The 23,416-nt window shown below is 43.4% G+C and overlaps 1 protein-coding gene across 2 annotated transcripts in view; it reads left to right on the top strand.

The window, feature by feature from the left end:
• Positions 1-23,416, top strand: part of NEURL1 (neuralized E3 ubiquitin protein ligase 1) — a 131,740-nt gene that overhangs the window by 92,810 nt on the left and 15,514 nt on the right. For both annotated transcript variants that reach the window (XM_083505074.1, XM_083505075.1), the window contains exon 4: positions 20,933-21,613. In XM_083505074.1, the coding sequence (XP_083361200.1) occupies positions 20,933-21,613 (681 nt within the window). The remainder of the gene's footprint in view (positions 1-20,932; positions 21,614-23,416) is intronic.

Raw genomic sequence — 23,416 nt, 5'->3', positions numbered from 1 at the left:
GGCATTCCACTGCTAGAGCTTCCAAGTTCTTACCTAGCTAGGAAGCCCACAACCTAGAGCCTAACAGCTTAGAATTAGTGCTCCTCATTGAAGCAAAGCAGAATTATCAGCTGGCATTCCTGCATTTGAAAAACAGACTTCTACAAAAGTATGTTAGGGTGTTCACAAGTAACGCCAAAGTAAAGGTTTTTATCTATTGATGAGGAGTGGTAGTGTTGTAAGCTGCTCACAAAGAAATGATAAGTATCATGAAGTAGATTCCAGGCAGAATGACACCTAGTATCTAAGAGTACAACATATGACTAAAGTAGAAAATACCACAGCTGACTATCTTGACTGCCAAAACATAGATGAAAATGTAGGACTGACCCATATTCATCCAAAATAGATACTATGCCATCACAAGAATTGTGGAGGCTACCAGTGCATACAGAACACTTTTCTTTTACTCAGAATGGGTTCTGTGGGGCAGAAAGTTTCCAAGGCCATTATTACAATGTGACTTTGCAAGTTATATAGAAGCTTATCATACAGAGCACATCCATCCTTTTTGGAGTGGTGGTCATTCCTTTTGGTAAATAGCACTAGTGAGGGAGACAAGCAGAGTGGCCACCTACACCTTTGTGCACGCACCCTCCAAATCCTGTTAAGTTGCCTTCTTTGCCTTGGTGGAGGATCCTAAATGAAATGCTACAGCATAAGTAGGCCAGGAGTACCCCATCCAGCTTGGCGGGGGTGGGGTGGAGTAACTGCTCTTGAAATGCAATTGAAATGCAATAGTCACCTCATGGGAGACTAACATTTTCTTTATTTTTAATGTTCATTTCAGGTTGTTGTATGGGGAAGACACTATTCCTGTCCTTGCTCTTCTTTCTTACTGTCATCTGCATTTCAGTCGGTTTGAGAGCTGGGAATGACTTCTCTCTCTCTCTCTCTCTCTCTCTCTCTCTCTCTCTCTCTCTCTGTGTGTGTGTGTGTGTGTGCCTCTTTCAGTTACTCTGTTAACAGTGGATTTTGTTTCCTTGTGTAACACTTTTATTTAGTAAAATCATAGAGAGATCCAAGGAGAGAACATCCTCTCTTGCCCCCCACTCTTCAGGAAGTAACTTCTAATTTGACAGTCTTGTGTTTTTGATGGAAGGGCATCCCAGTGGTGAAGAATGCTCTCATTCTACATCTTGGAATGAAAATTCATTGCGTGGAGAACATTACTTTCCGTAGTTTCAGAGCCTTTCTAGTTTTATGCTCAGAATCAATTCATCTTGGTGCAGCCATGAAAATTGGATTTCTTTCTTTTCTGCGTACTTTTAAAGGATATGTATTGATACCTCCGTTGGAGTCCTTGAAACAAAATGAGCATGAGTCAGAAATTTACTGGATGTTATTTTCTCAGGAAGGAGGATCGCTATATAGCCTGCAGATTTAATATCCTTTCTGTGTATCTATGATCGGCCTTTGTACACAATATCTCTGCTCTTTCGCTTGTGGGTGGTCTGGCTGAGGAGAGAGCTGTATGCGAGACCATTTTATAATAATCCAGCCTCATTGTTGCATTTCTCAAAAGACCTGCTGCTGAATACTCAGCAATGTACCAAGATTATCCTTAAAGTCTTAGTGTTCAGGAATTGAACATGCAGATAACTAAGCAATCTCATCTTGCAGATGAATAAATCTCCTTTCTCTGAGGTCTGGTTCAGGCATTTGAGCCCATAATAGTGTCCTTCACTTGTTGGGAACTGGCTTTGGCAGCAAGGGCACATATTGCTGCCATCTCACAAATGACACTCTGTGCAAGGTTGACAAGTATATGTGCAATTTACCCAATGTATGTCTTCCTCCTACACCTGTTGGAAGGGGGAGAGGAACATGCAAATCTAGCTGTATGCTCCTGATAGCTTACCTCCCATACAGGGCACTTTCACTGCTGCTATTTTTTGGGTGGTATTCAATCACATACAGACAAATGTAGATTGCACTATTATAGTTGATTAGGAGGTCTTGTGCAACAAACCTGAAGGCAAAGAAAGGGACAGAGAAATGTGTTGGAAATTGTGGGACAGCACTTGTTTTGATGCAACATTGTCTAAACTCCCTGCAAAGAAAGCAGGATAAATGCTCAATAAATGGGTCACCTGGCAGCGGCCACAATGTTGTTCACATGGTGTTGGGCACATGCTCTCTAGTAAAAAGGATATTAACATGGGCTGAATGTTTGAATTGGGTCTAGTGAAACATTCCAATATTCTCTCCATAACACAGGAAATAGCACAAGAATTCTGCAGTCCTCATCTATGGGAGCCAAGAACATATTGGATGGTATTGTTCCTTTAGGCAGAGGGGAGAGAGAAATATAGGGCAAGAGTGTATTATATAGTATCGGAGAGTGACCCTCCTCCTTTGGTTCTCCAATCAATACTTGCATAGGGATTGTAGGAAAAGCCTCATGTAGTCTGTGCTGCTGCCTACTACAAATTGACTCATCTACACTCCTAAAACTGTGTCTGGGTACATGATAATGGTAAAATACTTTGTTTATTGCAAAGCTCATTCATTAACATGATTTGAACTTGACAGGGTACGTCAAGACCCTGGAGTAACCAGGTCTGATATTTTTAAAATAATATATTATGAATAATGGAAGATTCTATCTGACATTGGCAAGCTGTCAGATCTTCAACAGTGATATCTCAGAAAGTTAATTGGACTGTGGCAAAAATCTTCATCCCATTGAAATGATAAAACATCTTAATGGCTGTGGCTTGTGCAGACTTGTGTGTTTAGCTGTCCCTGATGAATTTCTTGTCCATTATGAGTGCTGAATAATAGTCACTTAAAGCGAGGCTTATGTAAAACATTAAATCATTATCCTCTTCTCAGTCAAGGAACTACAGAACAGCAATTCACTCTGTTTAGAAACTAACCAGAATAATGACTTTCATATGTCTGGAATATGCACCCCTAATCTATAGCATCTATTTTTTTTAATCAAAATGATTCTAAAACAGGTTTTACATTGTTTACTAAAATCATCTGACTCCAAGGGCTATTTGGTATGTACTGAATGGCTGAAAGGCTCATCCCCACAACTTTTGGAAATACTATCAGTGCGATGTTATCCACGTCTCTGTCCTAAGGAAAATCCAGTTTGTTGATAAGAGAGCAAGTTATCATGGCACAAAGGCAGGGAATGAGGAATGCTAGTTGACAAAATGGTACCCAGCCAAACTGATAGGCTGAAATGCACAGTTAGCTTTAAAAAAGACGGAAATAAGTTGAACAACCCATCCTATAGACTCATCTACTTTCCTTCTAGTTAGTGAAGAGCTAAAGTTGCACATGCAGCCCTTTTCATGAGTGGCTTTTTGAAATGCTGCAGTGTGGAGGCTGTTCATAGGAAGCAGTGATGTGTTTATGTAAATTTAAAGCAACTGCCCATACAATTTCTGCAGTTGTCATTATACCTTCATAGAACACCTTTTATAGGTGGTGATGGTGTGGTGGAGGGAGCTGTGATGCTATGGTGAACATTGTCATAACTGCACAGGGAATTTCTTCAATAATAATAATATAATATAAAATTGCTGTCAGGGGACTGCCATCGGAACAGGGGAGGGAGGCAGGGGGGCCATTGGGATACAGAGAGCATCCAAAACTCCTGAGGAGCAGTTCCTCTTCCAGCAGTGGGAAAAGCCACACCTCCAGTGGAGAAGAGAGGGAAGGGGCCAGCCAAGCAAGGAAAGGGCTTGAGGATGCTGTGGAGAGCCCCAGCGCCTCACCCAGCCAGGCTGACAGGAAAGGGCTCGAGGATGCTGCTGAGAGCCCCAGCGCCTCACCTAGCCAGGTTAGCCAGGAGGGACGCACGCCCCTTCCGTTGCCCTGCTTGTGTAGAGGGGTGAAATACAAGGAGGGGAGGAGGAGGCTCAGGGTGCCGAAGTTCTTATGTTGGGGGAGATACCGGAAGGGGCCACTCCCGGATTCTGCAAGTGACTGAGACGGACATGAACTTTGTGGATCTGCACTGTAAATAGTTTGCACAATAAAACCTGTAAAAGCCAGGTCGGAGTTCTGCCTGGTTACTCATGAGCAGGCCATCACCAGCACCTGACAATTGCCCTTAGACCTGCGGGTATAGGGCAGTATAGAAATTTTAATAATAATAATTAATGTGCTTCAAGCACCTGTCTTCCTTACAGGTGACTGGATATATGAATTGGACTTTGCTCTGTAAAGCAGAGCAGACCTGGAAATCTGTGTGAATGTGTGAATGTTTTCCTGCCATATACAGAAAACTAGAATGCAGCTGACATGCTGATGGGTGTGCATATTCAACAAACTGCATGTGGCATGACATAACGATTATCATTAGAGCTGACATGAAGTATTGTCATGCTTAGGTGTCTAACATGATGGATTCTTAAACTGGCAGAGTCACAACCATAGAGGTGAGGGGTATTTTGTTCATCTTCTGCTTAGTTCCAGTATTCAGGAATGCATAATATTGTGTAGATGGAAGATAGCAACCTTTGCATTTTGCTCTTTGGCATTGATATGCCAATGTTTTATTTTTACCTTTAATGAATTTTTCATATCCTCAGATTTCCATTTGATCATCTATTTTGATGTACTTCCAGATTGCAGGACACACAGCAGTTGTGCTAGTCTGTCACTATCTCAATGGGTTTTGTAACTTCAGCTGGTTTCTCCTTCTGGACTTACTAGGTTGGCATATGCAACCATAGAATTATCATTTCCCCCTTTCAGGCCTGGCAGCTATATCTTCACTTCCCAACATTAAAGCATCATTACAGCCAAACAGTGCATTGTCTTGCTCAGTGCAGTTTCTTGACAGAATGAGTAGATATGGCTCAAGAAGCCATGACAGAGGCCTGAGGATTTTGCTGCAGCACATAATTTACTGGCGTTAACTCAGAAGTGCTGGCATTCTTACTTCCTACCATTAAAAAAATTAAAAGAGCATAGATTGTCCTCAGAAATCCTGACTACCTAATACCCAGGTATACATGCTTATTGTTCCTACTGGTAGAAAAAGCACGTTATCACGATTACTCAAGACAGTAGCATGTTCTTACCCCATTGCTGTTCTTGTCTGAAAATAGTCCAGAATCCTACCAATGTGTGCAACTACAAAGTAGTCAAGCAGCATCATGGGTTCCTTGCTGTAGACTCCTGACCTACAAGAGCTCAGTTACATGGGTGCAGATGACACTGATATAAGTGTTACATTTTAGCTTCCTGATTTTTAAATTGTACTTGTTTCATATGTTACTTTTACCCAACATGGAGACTCATTAATCCTGCAGTTGGGATAAGTATTCTTCCTAGAGTCCTTGAAGGGATGAGATTTTTCAAAAGCTGCTCAAAATGACTTTGAGGGTTAAGGTTTCTGCTGTGCAGAATTTGTAATATCAATGTCTGTTGATGAGGCTGTCAAAGACTGTCTTCAGCTTTTGATGCTCATACCCTTGGTATACTAAATAACAGCAGCTATAAGTTATTTGCAAATTCTCCAAAAGGCTTTAAACCTATTACTGGATGTTGTTGGTGAATTATATAATGGGTAATCTAGTAACAACACTGTGAGTATAACAGTGCAAGAGCTCATATGATGCCCTGAATCCACAGCCTGTGGGGGGTGGGGAAGGCTATTGAATTACTTGGCAAGGTAGTTATTATTGCACACTGCTACTAATATGGGAGGAATAGTAATATTCTAAAGTGGTGCCTAATATATGTAGTTTTATTTTCACTGTGAGAGAGGGTATAGATTTCATACTCTTTGTATCTGGAGCACTTTGCATATTGCACCCTCCCTCCCCCCCAAATAAAGTAGTTGCAATGGGACTCAGTTCTGGGGTGGGGGGAGGGAGCATTTAAAGAGAAAGAGATCCAATATGTCTGTGGTGATTGTCACCGCTAACTGCTTCTGACTTATGCAGCAACAGCTTCTGTTTTAAGGAGGCAAAGATGTCACAAGTCAGTGACTCTTAAACATTGTTCCTAAGGGGACATGTCAGTGGAATGTCATGGTGGTTCCAGTTGGCTGGCTCAGAACTTTTACCTGGTAAATTTTAACCCCTTCTGACACATAGTTACAAAATCTATTGCAGCCACAAGGTTTCCAAAATTCACTCAAATGTGTTTTTGTGTCAGAATAGTGTAAGGATTGGGGGTGGGGGGAAACCAACTTTTAAAAAGTATTAACAGTCATGAAAACGGTTGTGGGTGTTCCCAGGTGAAGAGGTGGTTTTCTAATGTCCAATATGCTGTGGAGAAGGTGGTTGTTTCTGATCGCCCACTGTTTGAAACAGAGTGCTGGACTGGGTAGCCTGTGGTTTTATTCTGCAGATATACGTCATCAGCTTGAGTTCACAACTGCATGGAGGAGGGGGGAAAACTTCACCTTTTGGTTGGTACTGGCCTCATGTCCTGTTACAGTGATGGAGACGAATGTGAAGATTCAGTTTCATTATGCCTGTCTGTCTCCCTCTCCCCCCCCCCAAGAGCTTTCAGGAGACTAGTGAAACACAAGTAGGACCCACAACAAAATGGTACCATGTGGCGTGCTCATGTTCAGGGTTACAGCCAACCAATCAGCCAGGAAACTCCCTTCCCTCCCCCCAATCCCATTTTCTGTTTCTCAACCAATAGCTCTCAGCATTCTGTGGCCACTGAGTTATCATTGTGCTTAAAGAAACAACTCTTCATTACCTCCCACCCCATATTTTGCATATTCTCCCAAGCTTGCTGGCACCTCATGTGTGTGGATGGTGTTATTGTGTCTACATTGGTATTCAGAGAATGAGCTCCTTAATAGTAGATAGGACTGACAGTAGACTGAAGTATTGAAATCATGATCATTTTATGTCCTTATGTCATTAACCTTTTCTGACAGATGGCACTCAAAAAGTAATAATTTAAATTGAGTGCATGTTAATAATTTTTCATAAAGACACCAGTTTGGTATCAAGAAAGGGAAGAATGAAATGATCCCCTTTCCTTTTACATTTTTAGAAACTGGATTTGAAGGGTTAGCCCTAACTATAGTGCAATGCTCACATACCTTATTCTTGCACATGAACATTAAGAACGTTCTTACTTATTATGAAGTGGTTTACAGTGTAAACAAATTAACAAGTTCCAAGACCCTCTCCTGGCTGCCAGATGGACTTCACACAGAGGATGCTTATGAATTCTGTAAATAATTTCTTTGCATAATATAAATATGACATTTTTAGAAATCAAGGAATGATGGCATAATGTTTATGCTATTCTTAAGAACATGATTCTTCTAGAACATGAGAAAGAAAACAAATGGTATTTCAGCCATTTTATTGGCTTAATGAAAAATGTTTCCTGAGGGAACTTGTATCAGTTTACTCCTAGGAAACTGTCCATGGAATTGCAGTCATACTGATAATCATAAAGTGGATTTTATGCATTGTACCACTGCTCTTTGAGCAGTGTGTAATAGTGGATCAACATAACTCACTTCATTTTATGGACTGTCTTGGAGGTATGATGAACTCCTGTGCTCCAGAATTTACCACTAGACCACTGATTCTGCTCTTATTTGGCACTTGAGAGAGCAGTATGTCCAAGTGTAGTAGAACTACCATGCTGTTTCTATCCTGGGCTTCTGACTTTCCTGTTTCCTATTTGTCACACCTAATACTGCTCTGGTCTCCTCCTTGTTGAGAGGCAAATGCCCTTCTACGTGGGTGAATGGGTAGATAGCTAGCAGTAATGCTTTAGTTACTTTTGTATGGTGTTCAGTGGTTATGTATCGGGTCATATTCCTCATGCTGACAATTAACATGGGAGTGGGAATCAGCATTCTATTTCACATCAAAAGCAGATACCAACAGTACTTAATAAAAAGTAAGGATTGGTTGCTGAAGAAAGATTTGGGATCACATTTGGGTTGCTGGAGCACATGTAAATCAGCACAGAATAATTGACACCACTTAAAGGATTTCTACGTGCATGATGTTTAATATAATTTTGTACATAGTGTTGGAGCCTCTGGAGGAAAATGGGGAGTGGGGGAGGATGAATAGCATACTTCAAATACTCTGGCCTTTGATCTGTTTCCATCGTACTGGGATGAGGGAAGCAAACAGCAAATATCAACAGAAGCTATAGGCTGTGTCAATTTGTGCACCAGTGCACTTGAGTCATCTCAGATTCCTGTGTCACACTCTCCATAGCAACCTGCTTTCGGCATTAAACTATCCATCCATCCAAATAGCTATTAGCGTAGATGCTTACTCTGCTGGTGCCCAGGAAACCTGACGCTCATGTAAAACTGCTACGAACGAGATTTAAAACGTTCTTCAGTTGAAAAACAAGACAATCAATCCTACATGGATCACTTCCTTTTGAACAATTCAAAAGTTGAGAATGTGCACACTTGATTTCATTTGTGCTTTACAACTTTGGAGATTTCCCATGGTTTGATTGCCAGAAAGGCATTGCAGTGGTGTGGCAGTCCAAAAAAATTTCCACCTCCAAAGTACTGTTGTTCGGTGAATACGTGACGTGCTTTTTCTTCTTGCTTTTTTACCTGTATATTTCTGGTAGTGGCTATGCGGTATTGCTTATGGAATAAGCTCACTGATCTGGAAAAAATTAAATCTAATAAAGGAATGTAGATTAAGTTGAGTGGGGTTCAAGTTTGCTTATGTCCTTTCTACATGTGACAAGGTGGAGGCATAATGCTAGATGTTGATATAACTAACTTTGCAGAAACTTTTACAAACTTAAATATCTGTTCATTGTCTGTTTTTTAATGAAATACAAATATCACAAAATGAGCAATTAGGCAAGAGTGGTCCATCCAGTTATATCAGTCATAGCTCCTGAGGTGGAATTTGATATTTGTTAAGAGATTAAGAAGATGGGGCGTAGGATTTACAAGCAGGTGAGAAGCAAGATCCCTGGATCACATGTGGCTCTTTCTAATCACTAGATCTACACATGAGATCAAGCATCTTCATCTGTTTTGAATACATTCCATCATTTTTAAGATAAAAACTGGAAAAGTGCTTCAAAATGTTTTCATCTTGAGCATGGGGGTTGGAAGTACAGTTTCTTCAACTATATGTCACCTCGGATATGGTCTCATGGCACAGCAGGCCACCATTTTGCTGAAGCTAAGCTGATCTGGGTCTGGTTAGTGCCTGGGTGGATGTAGATGAAATCCACATTTCTTCTACTCAAGTCCCATCTTGAAAGGTTACAAACATAAGAAAATACATAATCACAGCAATTTGCCTCTTGGTTTCCTGCACTTCTGCACTTCTTCAGCCTTTGTATATTTATGCTAGAGGTTTGAAATGGCCAGGTGCCTTTTAGCTAGCTACACAAAGATTATATTTGGCACTGGGAGTAGCAAGGAAGTAGGCATAGACCCTAAAGACCCTAAAGAGTGATCTACTCAACCCCAAAAGATTCCAATAAATAAATGCATATTTCTGTGTTTTGATTTGTTTTTTGTTTTGTTTTGTTTTGTTTTGTTTTAGTAGTACACTATTTTATTTGACAAGTGGGCAGGAACTTAATCATTTAGATCCACTGGCTACCTGAACTGCAGCTGCATGCCCATATTTACTGTACATCTTTCCGCAGGGCCTGCAAGACAGAGCTGTTCCACCGGGCCTTTGGCCAGGGCACAGCCTGACTCCCTCCCTTGGCAATCTTCGTGGAGCTCTGGCCCAATGGTTGCCAATGGCTTGATTTGAATTAATTTCATAATGAATGATTTTAGAGTGTTGTTTGTGCTGTACTTTTGTACTGTTTTATTGTTGTTAGCCGCCCTGAGCCCGGCTTCGGCTGGGGAGGGCGGGATATAAATAAAATTTATTATTATTATTATTATTATTATTATTATTATTATTATTATTATTATTATTATTACCATGGTGAAAGCAGCCTTTATAATGTTACAGGTTGCTTTTTATAGATACAGTGGTACCTCGGGTTAAGTACTTAATTCGTTCTGGAGGTCCGTATTTAACCTGAAACTGTTCTTAACCTGAAGCACCACTTTAGCTAATGGGGCCTCCTGCTGCTGCTGCGCTGCCGCTGTACGATTTCTGTTCTCACCCTGAAGCAAAATTCTTAACTTGAAGCACTATTTCTATGTTAGTGGAGTGTGTAACCTGAAGCGCATGTAACCTGAAGCGTATGTAACCCGAGGTACCACTGTATGTTCTCACACCCCAGTCTGTGTTAACCAAAATGTGTGAGATTATCCACAAAGAATGAGAACTTGTGACAGCCCTGGCAGGTATCATGTGGACATTAAATATGAATATTAAATAGGAATCAAACATTAATCAAAATATTTTCACTACATGTTCATATTAGCAAGAAATATTAAAAATACAAGCTTAACCCAGTTTCCTTCCCTTTTGCAATTTTTTTCAGGAATCAATCAGGTAAAATACAGATGAACAAATAACTAATTATGTTGGCAAATACTGATTAGAAAACACAGCTAAGTGGAAACATTTGGCTGAGAACAAGGTAGAAAAGGCAAACATAAGAAATCACCTATATTAAGTTGAATTTAATATGAATCTAACTCATATTTTCATCCTTCCTCTTAATACTTCTGTGAGGTTATTCAATCTGAACATGAAGGAAAGATGACTAAATAGGCTGTTTAGGGGGCAAGAAATTTGCAAACTTAAGTGAACTTGTCCAGCAAGCATTCATGCAGTGGCTTCTGAGTGTACAATCAATCTGTAACAACATGAGCATGCTTCAAGTGCAGTTCCTGTATTAAAAGTATACACACATACATACATAATTTTATGTGTATCGCTGATGAACAGAAGTTACCAGCTGGGCCTGCCAAGATTCTCTCTCAAGCACTCATCAGCCCAACATACAATGCAAATTCACCAAATAGTTGAGCTTTTCAGACGCATCCTTTGGCATGGATAGCTATAGATGCCCTTCATTGGTTCCCTTCTTCTTTCAACCAGCCCTTGGAGCTAGAGTTACAGATTAGAGCTGCTGTTTCAGCTATTTGCTTTGCAGCTGTTTCTGATGCAAAGAACATTTAAATTGACATTAATAGATAAGACTAGCAAATGATTCATCTTAGGTCTTCAGCATTTTCTTTTTTACTTTCCTGTAATATAATTTGTACATGTCAGGGAACTGCCATCAGAGCATCAGGTGGTGGAGGGACTCAGGCAGGATGAAAGAGACTCAACTGCTGAAGCAGGGACCAGCAGGGGGAGGAGTGGGTCTCTGAGGGAATGCGAGCAGGAGGGAGGGCTCAGGGAGGCTTCCAGCGAGAACAGTGGGGAGGTATCGGAGTCTCCCATAGGGAGACCCACACCTCGCAGGAAACTGTCACGCCGTGAGTCCAGGAGACGCGTTTCCGTTAAGGAACTTCTTTGCTGGAAACGCTTCCGCAGACAGCCACTGTCGGACTCTACTAGTGACTAGAGCAGACATGTCTGAGGAGCTCCGTCACACACGGAGGTTTGTGGGGTCGCACAAACTCTGAGGGAGCACGTTTTCACGCACAAGCAGCCAATCAAACCCTCACAGCAGTCCGACAGTCTTTGTACGCTGCCTGTGCAAGAGAAGGCATCATGAGCGAACCAACCGGAACCGGAGGAGCAGGGGCTGGAGCTGGTCCAAGCTTGGAAGATAGATACCGAGCGTTGGAGGTTCAACTGGCCCTGCAGACGGCGAGGCTGGAGGAGAGAAGGGCTCAGGATGCAGACAAGAAGGGGAGAGCCACTCAATTCCCCAGAAAGGTACCAGGATTGGTGCAGAAATTTGGGGGGGACCCCAAGGACTACCATGCTTTTAGGACAGAGATGCAATATGCCCTTAATGTGGAGTTCGATGAGTTCCCTGATGAGGAATCGCGAGTTGCTTTTGTAATTGGGCATCTTGAGAAAGGGGCTAGAGACTGGGTTCGACCCCTAATGGCAACGCACAATGACATACTAAAGGACACAATGAAGTTCTTTCGTGCAATGGATATCATGTTTTCCAGCGATATTGAGGAAGGGGTGGTGCGCAGACAGCTAATGGCTTGTAAGCAGGGGAGTCGATCGGTCCGTGAATATTGGACTGAGTTTACCATGCTGATTCACAGACTGAGTTGGGATTTATCGGCGGCACCCGTTCAAATGCTATTTGAAGAAGGTCTTTCTTCGGGGGTGAAAGACGAGCTGGCACGGAGCCCCAGGGCGGAGTCTATGGATCAGCTGACCAAATCTGCGCTGACCATAGGAGCTCGGCAGGAGGCAAGAGCCTTGGAGAGGCGGGAAGGGAGAGGGGAACGTTGGAAGGAGTTCCGCATTCCAGACATTCCTGAGCCAGCTTTCCCGCCGGCAGAGCCGATGGAAATCGGAACAGCGCGCGCGCGCGCATTTTCAAAAACCAGCGAGGGAGCTAAGAAGGAGGGAAAGGGCCCCCGGAAATGCTATCTCTGCCAACAGCCAGGCCACTTTGCCAGAGTCTGCCCCCAGAGGAAGGAATGGCAAGGGATGGTGGGAGCTGTTGAGGGGGGAGAAGAAGGGGGAGCGGAGCAGGTAAAAGCCAACGCCTGGTTGCCACAATTGGGGCACTGCAGCCAGGCCAAAGAGCAGTGAAAGTGCCCGTGCCAGAAGCTCCTCGACCTGCTCTAGTGATTGAAGTGTCGCTAGAGCTGCAGAATGGGCACCCCCTAAAAATAAAGGCGCTATTGGACTCAGGCAGCTCCTGCAATTTTATGAGCAAGGAGTTTGCTGCTGAACACCAGATACAGACCATCCCTTTAAGCAACCCCCTGCAGGTGACCACGATTGATGGCAGGGAGTTGTTGGGAGGAGGAGTCCGCTTGCAGACTGTCCCAATGATAATGAGGGTGGCAAGGCACACAGAACTGATAGCGTTTAATGTGGCCACCCTGGGAGGCGCTCCCATTATTTTGGGAATGAGCTGGCTAGCTCTACATGATCCGCTGGTTGGCTGGCATCAAAGAGTGGTGTCCTTTGGTTCAGCACATTGCCTGGAACACTGCAAAGGGGAGAAGGGTTCAGCAGGAGCCCAAGCCACCCTAGCAGGGACTGAAGTAATGGGGAAGGTGAAGGTACCACCACAGTATGCAGATCTCAGCGACGTGTTCAGCGAGAAGGAAGCTGATCAACTACCACCTCATAGACCCTTTGATTGTCAGATCAATTTACTCCCTGGAGCACAGCTTCCCGTGGGCAAGTTGTATGCCATGTCAGACAGGGAAATGCAGGAGTTGCGAGGGTTCATTGACAAAAACCTGAAGAGAGGCTTCATCAGAGAGTCCAAAGCAGCAGGGGGGAGCCCAGTGTTCTTTGTGGACAAAAAAAATGCGGACAAGCCGAGACTTGTATGTGATTTTAGGCGGCTGAATGCAGTGACTGAACCGGTGGCGTTCCCTATGCCCAGAATTGATGATATTTTGACCAGGGTGAGGAAGGGAAAGATTTTCACAAAGCTGGATCTAAGGGGGGCGTACAACCTGATACGCATAAGGAAAGGGGATGAATGGAAAACCACCATGTTTACCCCTTTGGGGGCGTTTGAATACCTCGTTATGCCATTTGGATTACAAGCAGGCTCCGCGTGTTTTCAATCTTTTATGAACCACGTGCTCGGCCCTTTGCTCTACAAGAATTGCGTTGCCTTCCTAGATGATGTGTTGGTGTATTCTGAGAATGAGGAGCAACATGTGAGAGACGTCAGAGAAGTGTTGAGCAGACTGCAAGCCAACAGGCTGTGGGTCAAACTGGAGAAGTGTCGGTTCCATACCAAGGAGGTGGAATTCCTGGGGTACCGCCTGTCAGACAAGGGATTGGCCATGGATCCCGGCAAGGTACAGGCAGTGCTGGAATGGAAAACACCCAAAACCAAGAAGGATGTGCAGAGGTTCCTAGGGTTTGGAAACTTTTATCGTAAGTTCATCCGCAACTTCGCCCATCTGACGGCGCCCATCACTGACTGTCTCAGCAGTAAAAAGAAGTTTGTATGGACGGCGGAGGCGGAGCGAGCGTTTGAGGAACTGAAAAGGGCCTTCGCCTCTGAAGAACAACTTCTGCATGTGGATTTACGAAAGAAGCTAAGGGTTGAAACAGACGCATCTGACAGAGCCATAGGGGCGGTGCTTCTTCTGCAGCCGGGGAAGGAGGAGTCAGAGTGGCGTCCGTGTGCCTTCTTCTCGCGGAAGCTGAACAAATCCGAGAGGAACTACACGGTGTACGACCGAGAACTGCTTGCTATTCATGAGGCGTTCCGGAGATGGAGGCATCTGCTAGTTGGTGCACAACATAAAGTGCAAGTGTGCACGGACCATAAAAATCTAGAGTACTGGAGAACGGCGCGAGTGCTCAACCAAAGGCAGTTGAGATGGGCCCAAGAGTTCTCCAAATTTAACTTTGAGATTTGTTATGTGCCAGGCCCAGAGAATGTTAGGGCGGACGCTCTCTCACGCAAACCTGAATATTTGGAGGGGGAGGGAGCACCCGAAGAAACCCATATCATTCCAGAGGACCGCTGGGTGTGTGGGGCGACTTTGGTGGGGCAAAGGGAATTGGTAGAGGGTACGGTGCAGGATGCATACGCCCAGGGGAAACTCAGGGATCTCAGAGGGGAGGAAGACAAATCCGGTGGTTTTGAGGAGAGAAATGGGGCATTGTATTATAAGGGAGCGTTATATATCCCTGAAGGGGAATTGAGGGAGAAAGTACTCAAGCAGCTGCACGATAGCCCCACAGCAGGGCACTTTGGGCAACACAAAACCATGTGGCTGGTTACCAGGGAATTTTGGTGGCCCAAGGTCAGGGAAGATGTGCGGGAGTATGTGAGAGGGTGTGAACAATGCCAAAGAGCCAAGGGGGAGAGGCAGGCGCCGGCTGGTTTATTAGAACCACTGCCCACACCTGAGAGACCGTGGGAAGCAGTGGCAATAGATTTCATGACTGATCTGCCAAGGTCTAGAGGGAAAACAGCCATCATGGTTGTAGTAGACCTGTTAACTAAAATGGCCCACTTCATAGCCTGCTCACATGCGGTTACAGCAGAAGAAACCGCCAAATTGTTTGTAGAGAATGTGTTTAGGTTGCATGGCGCCCCCTTGAGGGTGGTTTCAGACCGAGGGAAACAATTTACTTCCAGGTTCTGGAGGAAGCTCATGAGCTTACTGCATGTAGAGGTTAATTTCTCGACGGCCCGTCATCCTGAAACCAACGGGCAGGCGGAAAGAGCAAATGGGGTTCTCCAACAATATTTGAGGTGTTATGTTAATGACAGAGAGAATGATTGGGTGGAGAAGCTGGCGTTGGCAGAATTTGCCTACAACAATGCAGAGAACGTGTCCACGGGGATGAGCCCCTTTTTGGCTAATCACGGGTGCCATCCCAGAGCCTTCCCAGGGGGGGAGGGGGAGAACTGGAGCGTTCCAGCTGCAGAACAGTTCGTGGAAGAAATGGAAGCGATCCATCGCCAGCTCCAACTCAACTTAAACAGGGCTAAGGAGGAATATAAGAGGCAGGCAGACAAAAACAGAAGGGAAGGTGAAAGCATCAGGGTGGGGGACCAGGTGTGGCTGTCAACCCAAGGGTTGCCATTCAAAGGAGGTTGTAAGAAATTAAGACCCAAAAGGCTGGGTCCGTTTGAAGTCATACAGCAGGTCAATCCAGTGGCTTTCAGGCTCCGGTTACCGAACCACATGAAGCTGCACCCAGTTTTTCACAGGTCGTTGCTGTCACCATATAGAGGAGACAGTGAGGGGAGGGTCACTAGGGGACCAGCAATGGAGGAGAAGGAACACAGCTACCATGTAGCGGAGATCCTCGATTCCAGGTGGAAGGGAGATCAAGTAGAGTATTTGGTAATGTGGGAAGGGGAACCGGAGTCGGAAAACACCTGGGTTAGGGCAGAGGATGTCAATGACGAGGTTTTAATAGAGACTTTTCATCAGAGGTTCCCACGTAAACCTCAGCCTGTAGCGAGGTTCCGAAGGGAATACTTTGCCACCACCGACGAGGAAGAGGAGTTGGAGGGGTTCCCAGATTCTGAAGAGGAGGAGGATTCAGCTGGCCAGGACGACGATCGATGGAGAGAATTGTTCGAGACGTCAGAAGATGAGGAAGATTCGTTTCGGGGTTTTAGCCCTTCACCTCCCAGGGGGGAGGAATTGGGAGGGGGTGAGGGGGGCCCTGGAGGGGAGGTGGATGTCAGGGAACTGCCATCAGAGCATCAGGTGGTGGAGGGACTCAGGCAGGATGAAAGAGACTCAACTGCTGAAGCAGGGACCAGCAGGGGGAGGAGTGGGTCTCTGAGGGAATGCGAGCAGGAGGGAGGGCTCAGGGAGGCTTCCAGCGAGAACAGTGGGGAGGTATCGGAGTCTCCCATAGGGAGACCCACACCTCGCAGGAAACTGTCACGCCGTGAGTCCAGGAGACGCGTTTCCGTTAAGGAACTTCTTTGCTGGAAACGCTTCCGCAGACAGCCACTGTCGGACTCTACTAGTGACTAGAGCAGACATGTCTGAGGAGCTCCGTCACACACGGAGGTTTGTGGGGTCGCACAAACTCTGAGGGAGCACGTTTTCACGCACAAGCAGCCAATCAAACCCTCACAGTACACATATGCAAAAAGTGCATATCTTAATATAGTTTCCAAATTTTGACTTGTGCGTTTGCAGTAGGTTTGCCTGGGAAATGAGCACTTACGTATTCGGGCAAAAACTGGTATCACTTAAATTTCTCCTGTTGCAAGGAAGACATTCTGGGCCACTTGGCTCATGTCCATGAATGTTAATCATCCGACCATCTCTCTTGTGCTTCCTAGTGAATGCTTTTGAGAGTCTCAGATGGTATCTGCAGAAAAGCATTTAAGCACATGTGCAAACTCATTTATTTGTTCCTGAAATGCAGCCAAATTGGCCAAATGGCATGAAGGAAGCATGAAAATTCTGAACATGCCCTTTGGGTTGACATTGGATGCAGAATAAGACTCCTGAGTTAGAACATTGGCATGGAAAACTTGCGTCTTTGAAGTAGCAGTTTGAATCCTTCCTGGTGCCATTAAAAATAATCAGAAGTGCTCACAAACATTTTGGCAACTGGTGTATCTGTTATGAAATGGAAAGTATTCTACAGTTATTTATTATAGAAAGTACAGTCACCCAATCAGCTGATAGGTTCTGTACTTTAGATGCCTCCATGCTTGAGTATCAATATATTTGCAGTTGCCCTTTACGCAACTGAGCCCGGCTTCGGCTGGGGAGGGCGGGATATAAATAAAATTTTTTATTATTATTATATTACGCAGTCAATCTGGTTATTTTATAATAATTGTATACGCAGTTCTCATTATACCAGATCTGACACAAAGTGCCAATAATGCTGTTGAATCTGTTAGTTCTGCCTTGCTTCTTTCTAGTAATCATGGCTTTCTACATTATGGTGTTACATTTGCCTGCATCATCTGCTTTTTCTTGTTCTGCTGTAATGTCTTATCTACATTACCGAGGCATTGTTTTAATAATCTCAGTGCAGAAGATTGCTTTGCTCCTCCATACATTCTTGTTAACTGGACTAGTTCCAGACAGGGACAATGTTTTAGAGAGTGGCACAGTCATGGCTCCATTTCTGCAAAGGTCCCACTGTCTCAGTAGCCCTGCCATTCTCATCTTGCATACAGAGCACTGCAAGCACAGTCAGAGGGTCGTGCAGGGTGTTAGAATAATTGCATGGTTAGCAACCCTATGTGTTGTTGTTGTTGTTGTTGTTGTTGTTAAGAAAAGTGTGTTGGGGGGAAGTTGTAATTTTCATGAGGATTGCAGTGCATGGAGAAGGGAGATTTAACTCTCCCTTGCCCTGTCCAGTGGCTCCAGTGATTTTTACATTAGCATTGGATTTTGCACCAGAGAAGTGGTGTCCTTTCTTCTAGCAACCTGTATGCATGGTGCTTCAGAACTCAAATACTGTCTGAATGTGATGTGGGGTAGACAACAGTATGCTTTTTCTAGGTGATCGCAATATTAAGTGGGAGAAAGTATCCTACTCTCTTAAGATTTCTATCACCTCTTTCTTACCTCATAAAATGGGAATGAGATTGTAGAATACTGAGCTGACAGAATGGGCTGTTTTAATTTAATGCATTTCTAAACTTTTACTTACCGAGTCTTTACCCAAGTTTCTAAACTTCAGGTTACAGGTGAGGGCTACAACTTTTAAATGTTTCCCCGTGTTTAAAATCCCTGCCGTTATACAGCTAGTGCAATGAGGATAAAAATCAGCCCAACCTAGCCCAGTTCCTGATAATTTACCAATAAAAGAGAGTCTTTCAAAAGTAGTGTGCGCGTACACACACACACACACACACACACACACACACACACACCACTTGAAGTAGAACAATACTCCATGCTGCTACATGTGGAAACCAGGTCTCTGAGTGATTAGGCCCAGTGCAGGTTTTTCTTTCTCCTAAGGCTCATTGCAGAGCGTAAGTGTGTGTAGTTTGGCTGATGAGGAGGAAGGGGTTAAATTGACCCTCACTGGGCACTGCCATTATGGATGAAAATGGACTTGGTATTGGGGTTTTTTAAAACAACAACAACACCCGAATGTGATTGCTAACTGTTCAATTAGAATGATGTCTAATTTAGGCTTCAGACAACTTCAGTGAGTTGGATAAGGCAGGTTAATCCAAACTTTATACCGGGGTGGCGGTGGTGGGGAATTGCTAAGGGATTGTGACAGCTGTCCTTGAATGGCTGCATTCATACTTCTGCTTATAGTGAGCAATGGACTAATTACTTAGCCTTAGGAGTAAACCATAAGCGTGAACAAGCCCTGTAGCTGAAATGTTTTTTATAAACCAAATCAAAGACAGATGGCTTGCCTGTCAGCACTCACTTGAGACATACTTTTGTGGTCCTAAGGGAAGTACTTCACTGAAAAAGCTGGCAAGACAACAACCCTGGTGAGGTGTCTTGCTGACTGGAAGCGCTATCAGTGAGCAGCCCACAAATCAACTGACATCATAGCACGATGGTGTTAATAGTGTCAGGCCTGCCCTTCATTAAAACATACAGCTAGAAAAGAGGTTTCGCTAATGAAAATATTACTTGCACAAATAAGCAGGGGTCATAAATGATGTCACAGAATCATAGAGTTGTAGAGTTGGCCATTGTAAAGGTTGTGGTAAAGCTTCAAATGGCCCCGCCCACAGTAACTGCCACACCCACCAATGTACATAGAACCTAGCAGATTGGTACTCCTGAAGGTGTGGAATGTCAATTGCAATTCTGCTTGTGGCTGAAATGGTCCCTCTGTATGTTATTGGACAGCACTTTCCATCATCCCTGGCCATTGGCTGGTGGAAGGTATCCAACAACTTCAGGAGAGCATCACATTGGCTATATAATATTTGCCAGGCTCTATCTTTTGATTGTTTTAGGAAGCTAGTAAAAAACTGAGTTATTTTAAAAGGTCTGTTCAAAAAATATTTCCATGATTTTCTTTTTTAAAAAAAAGTTTTTAAGGTTCTTCATTGCATTCTGTGTGTAGTGCTTTTTGTTGTTTTTACTGTGCTAATATGGGGTGATGGTGATGATTTAGTTTTTCCTGATTTGTTGTCTGCTTTCTATTACTTTTGAAAATATGACAAGATAAAATAAAAATAAAAAGTAGATAAAATGCATGAGAAACTTTACCTGAAAACCAGATAAAATACTGATCCAACCTCACTATCCTCTGTACTAAACTGTAGAATAAATACAGTCTAAAGTATATTGAGGGGGGAAACACAGAGCACATAACATGTGACGTTCATCATGACTGTCTTATTGGAGTCAGTGAGATTTATATTAGCCACAACTGAGTCCCACTCCATTACTCTCAGTTGTACTAATCTTAACTCAGTTTTGCTGAATGAATGAATTTGAAATGTTTATTCATTTCTTTTATAAATTAATGAGTTGTGTTCTCTGCCACAGTGGCACCTAAATGGAACTGATAACAAAAACATAAAACTATAATAAAAATACAGTAAAATACTATTTAAAAAACTGTGTTGGACTGCAACTTAGTCCTGCTTAGAGTAGACCCATTAAAATCAGTTGGAATTAAGTAAGTCATGACTAAATTCCCTCATTGATTTCAGTAGATCTACTCTTAAGTGAGATCAAGTCTAGATCCACCCCTATGTCCCCAGAAGTTGCATTGAGTGCCATGGACTTTACTCCCAGGTAGTATAGGATTTCAACCTAAGGACAGCAGTAAATTGAAGAGTACATCAACACTGTAAACAGTCACCAGTAAACTAGGCATTTATCACAACTTCTGAGTGGAGTTAGAGCCATTATTCTCATCTTGGATATGCATTTGCAAGACCACTTTGTGTGAATCCGTTATCCTTTTATATGGCATAACTCCACTTTCCCCACTCAGCTGGAAAGAAAGGGAATGTGTTTGGACAAGCATAGCTGTGGATTCACCCTCCTCTTTCTAAAACGTTAAAGACAAATACCTGCTTAGCTGTCCTTTTCATTTTTACCATCAAACGTATTCTAGATGTCAACAGAGCATAACTTTTCAGGGCTCTCCAGCAATCTGCCAGTGTTTTCTTGGTGGATCCTGCTTATTTACCATCTGATTCACTTTTCCAAGTGTTGCCCCCCACCCTCAATATCTGATACTGACTCAGACATAGTCTGCCTGAAATGGTACTTGAAATATTTACAGAGATGATTTCACTGGAAAATGGACTGATCTGACTGTTTTATCATGTAGAAGGGGAAACACATTGGTAACAGCAAAAGCTTGCATTGCTCATAGAGGAACTGATAATGTAAACTAGACGTTCACATTATCCTCAGGTGATCTCTTCCCTCTCTTGTTCTGATTTTCAGACAGTGAAATTATTGCTCCAGATTGTCTCCGTCCAAGATCCTTCACGGCTATCCGGCGGCCTTCACTACGCAGGGAGACTGAGGACACCCGTCTGTCTGTGAGCCTTTGCGACCTCAACCTCCAGGAGGAGAACTTCCATGTCATGGCTGCCATGTGTCCCATCCCACAGAATTCCCTCAACTCTCAACATTCCCATCTTCTCCCATCCCAGCTTGAAAGTGACCTCCGTTTCCATCAGCTCAGGGGAGCCCATATTAAAATCCTGGATGACCAGACAGTGGCTCGCCTGGAGCATGCTCGAGAAGAGAGAACTTTGGTTTTCACCAGCAGGCCCCTTAGAATCAATGAGACCATATTTGTCAAGATTAATAAATCCAACACTTCACGTACTGGGACACTCTCTTACGGGGTGACCACTTGCGATCCTAGCACCCTGAGGCCCAGCGACCTTCCTTATAATCCAGAGTCTTTGGTTGACCGGAAAGAGTTCTGGGCAGTTTGTAGGGTGCTGGTGCCTCTCCAGAGTGGAGACATTTTGGGATTCATGGTGAATTCAGAAGGCGAACTGCACTTGAGCCACAATGGAGCAAACGCCGGCATGCAGGTGTGCGTGGACTGTTCCCAGCCACTGTGGATGTTCTTTGGTTTACATGGAGCAGTCATGCAAATCCGTGTCCTGGGTATGTGCGCCTCTTTCCACATGCAGTGTTATGTAAATGGGTGGATTGGGCTGAGTGGGCAAGTGGTAGCACTAGAATATAGCACTGGGGTGAGCAAAGAAAAGGCAAAGTAGGTTCTGTGGCAAGTCCTGTCTTGTTTGCACTGGATGTTGGAGGTGAGAGAATGGAGAAAGCAGGGTTGCTTCTCAATACCTGCAGTTCCAGCTAGGGCACCCCATCAAGACTGCCAGTGGTGACTTCCCAATGGCAAAAAGGGTAAGTAATTTTTATTTACTGTATTGGGGGTTATGGAGACACTCGCCTTCTCTTTTTTCCCTATTATCCACAAAATTGAACAGACTGAAAGAAAATAATATAGCTGACCACTGGCTTCATTTAAACAGCATGTGCAGCCAGCATTTCAGCAAAAAAAGAAAATAAGCAAATGGCTTTATAACATTAAAATCTCACACATTTATCATTGAGGTACACCGTGCTATAGTACATGAGCAAGGCTTGCAAGGGTGATAGCATTTGAAGTAAACAGCCTAACATTTCCTTATGTTGCTATAAAATGTGAAGTTAAGAATCAAGCCACGCAGTTTAATATATTACATAGACATACTATTATGAGTGTTCATTCTTATGGCTTGTTACCAATGTTTGTCTAATATGACTTGAATTCCAGAAAGTAGTTATTTGCTCTGAGAAATCTAGTCCTTACTGCTTTATAGCTTCTCCCAAACAATAATTTTATGCCAAAAAAGAACAGAGCTAACAAGCAAACTTGCATTTTGGGAACTGTGACTGGCATGTTGTGATGATGTTAATGATTTAGACAGTGTATATACTACTTAGAAAAAATATCATTAAGTCACCAAGGGAAATGTGCTCCTCAGCACTGTAGAAGTAGAGCACATAGTTTTTAAAGAGCCTTTTAAAAATGAGTTAATAAGGAAAGGAAAAGTGTTAGTTAAATGGTGGGCCATTTTTCTGCAAAAGGAGGGAGTATCCTTGGTAGTGTCATAACCCTTTTCCTAAAGTAGTTCTGGGATTTTGAGGAGCTTCACCAGATTCCGGGGTCTACATGAATGAATGCATTAATTTTGATACAACTGAGATACATCATCAATAGTGAGTTTTTATGCCACAGATCAATTATGAGAAGGTGACACCTGTGTAGTTGTGTTCATCACAGAAGCAGCCTCATTCCTTAAAAAAAACACCAGAAAAACCACCCTTCTTAAGACTTGCAACAATTGTGTTATCTTGGAAAAATGCTATTAACCAGCAACTTAAAATGAATACACCACAAGAGAAGTTTGGCAAATGCAGACAATGAATGCACATAAATGTGCCTAATGGGTCTCTTCCTTTGTGTAGCATTTGTTCTGGGGTGCCCCCAAGTTTTGTGAGCCATGTATTTAATTTTGTGTTTAGGGAAATGGACTCATTAAATAGGCAGAAATGTAGCAGGCAGATCATCTGAGGCACATCACTGCCTAAAGTATTCAGAAAACTGCAGGGCAGACAGCACTTTAGTGTTTTAATAGAAATATGTTTGGAAGCAGCAGCTTTGGGGTTTTTGGTATATGTCTAAAAACATTTTTTTATTTAAAAAAAATGCCTTAAGTGCATCTTAGAAAGGCATTTAGCTGTGTTAAATGCTGTGTGAGCCATTCCATCAGGCTCAATTTTATTTTTATTTTTCTTCTCTTGTAAGCTAAGTATACATTAGTAATGTAAATGATTAGCAAGCATTTCTCGAGGGGGTTTAATCATCACGTGCTAAAGGGCTGTGCACTGACATTACATAGTGTCCTG

The sequence above is a fragment of the Podarcis liolepis genome (genome assembly GCF_965112155.1).
Source record: "Podarcis liolepis genome assembly, chromosome: 5".
Taxonomy (NCBI): Eukaryota; Metazoa; Chordata; class Lepidosauria; order Squamata; family Lacertidae; genus Podarcis; species Podarcis liolepis.
The sequence above is the reverse complement of the archived record's forward strand: the minus strand, read 5'-3'. Positions and strand labels throughout refer to the sequence as shown.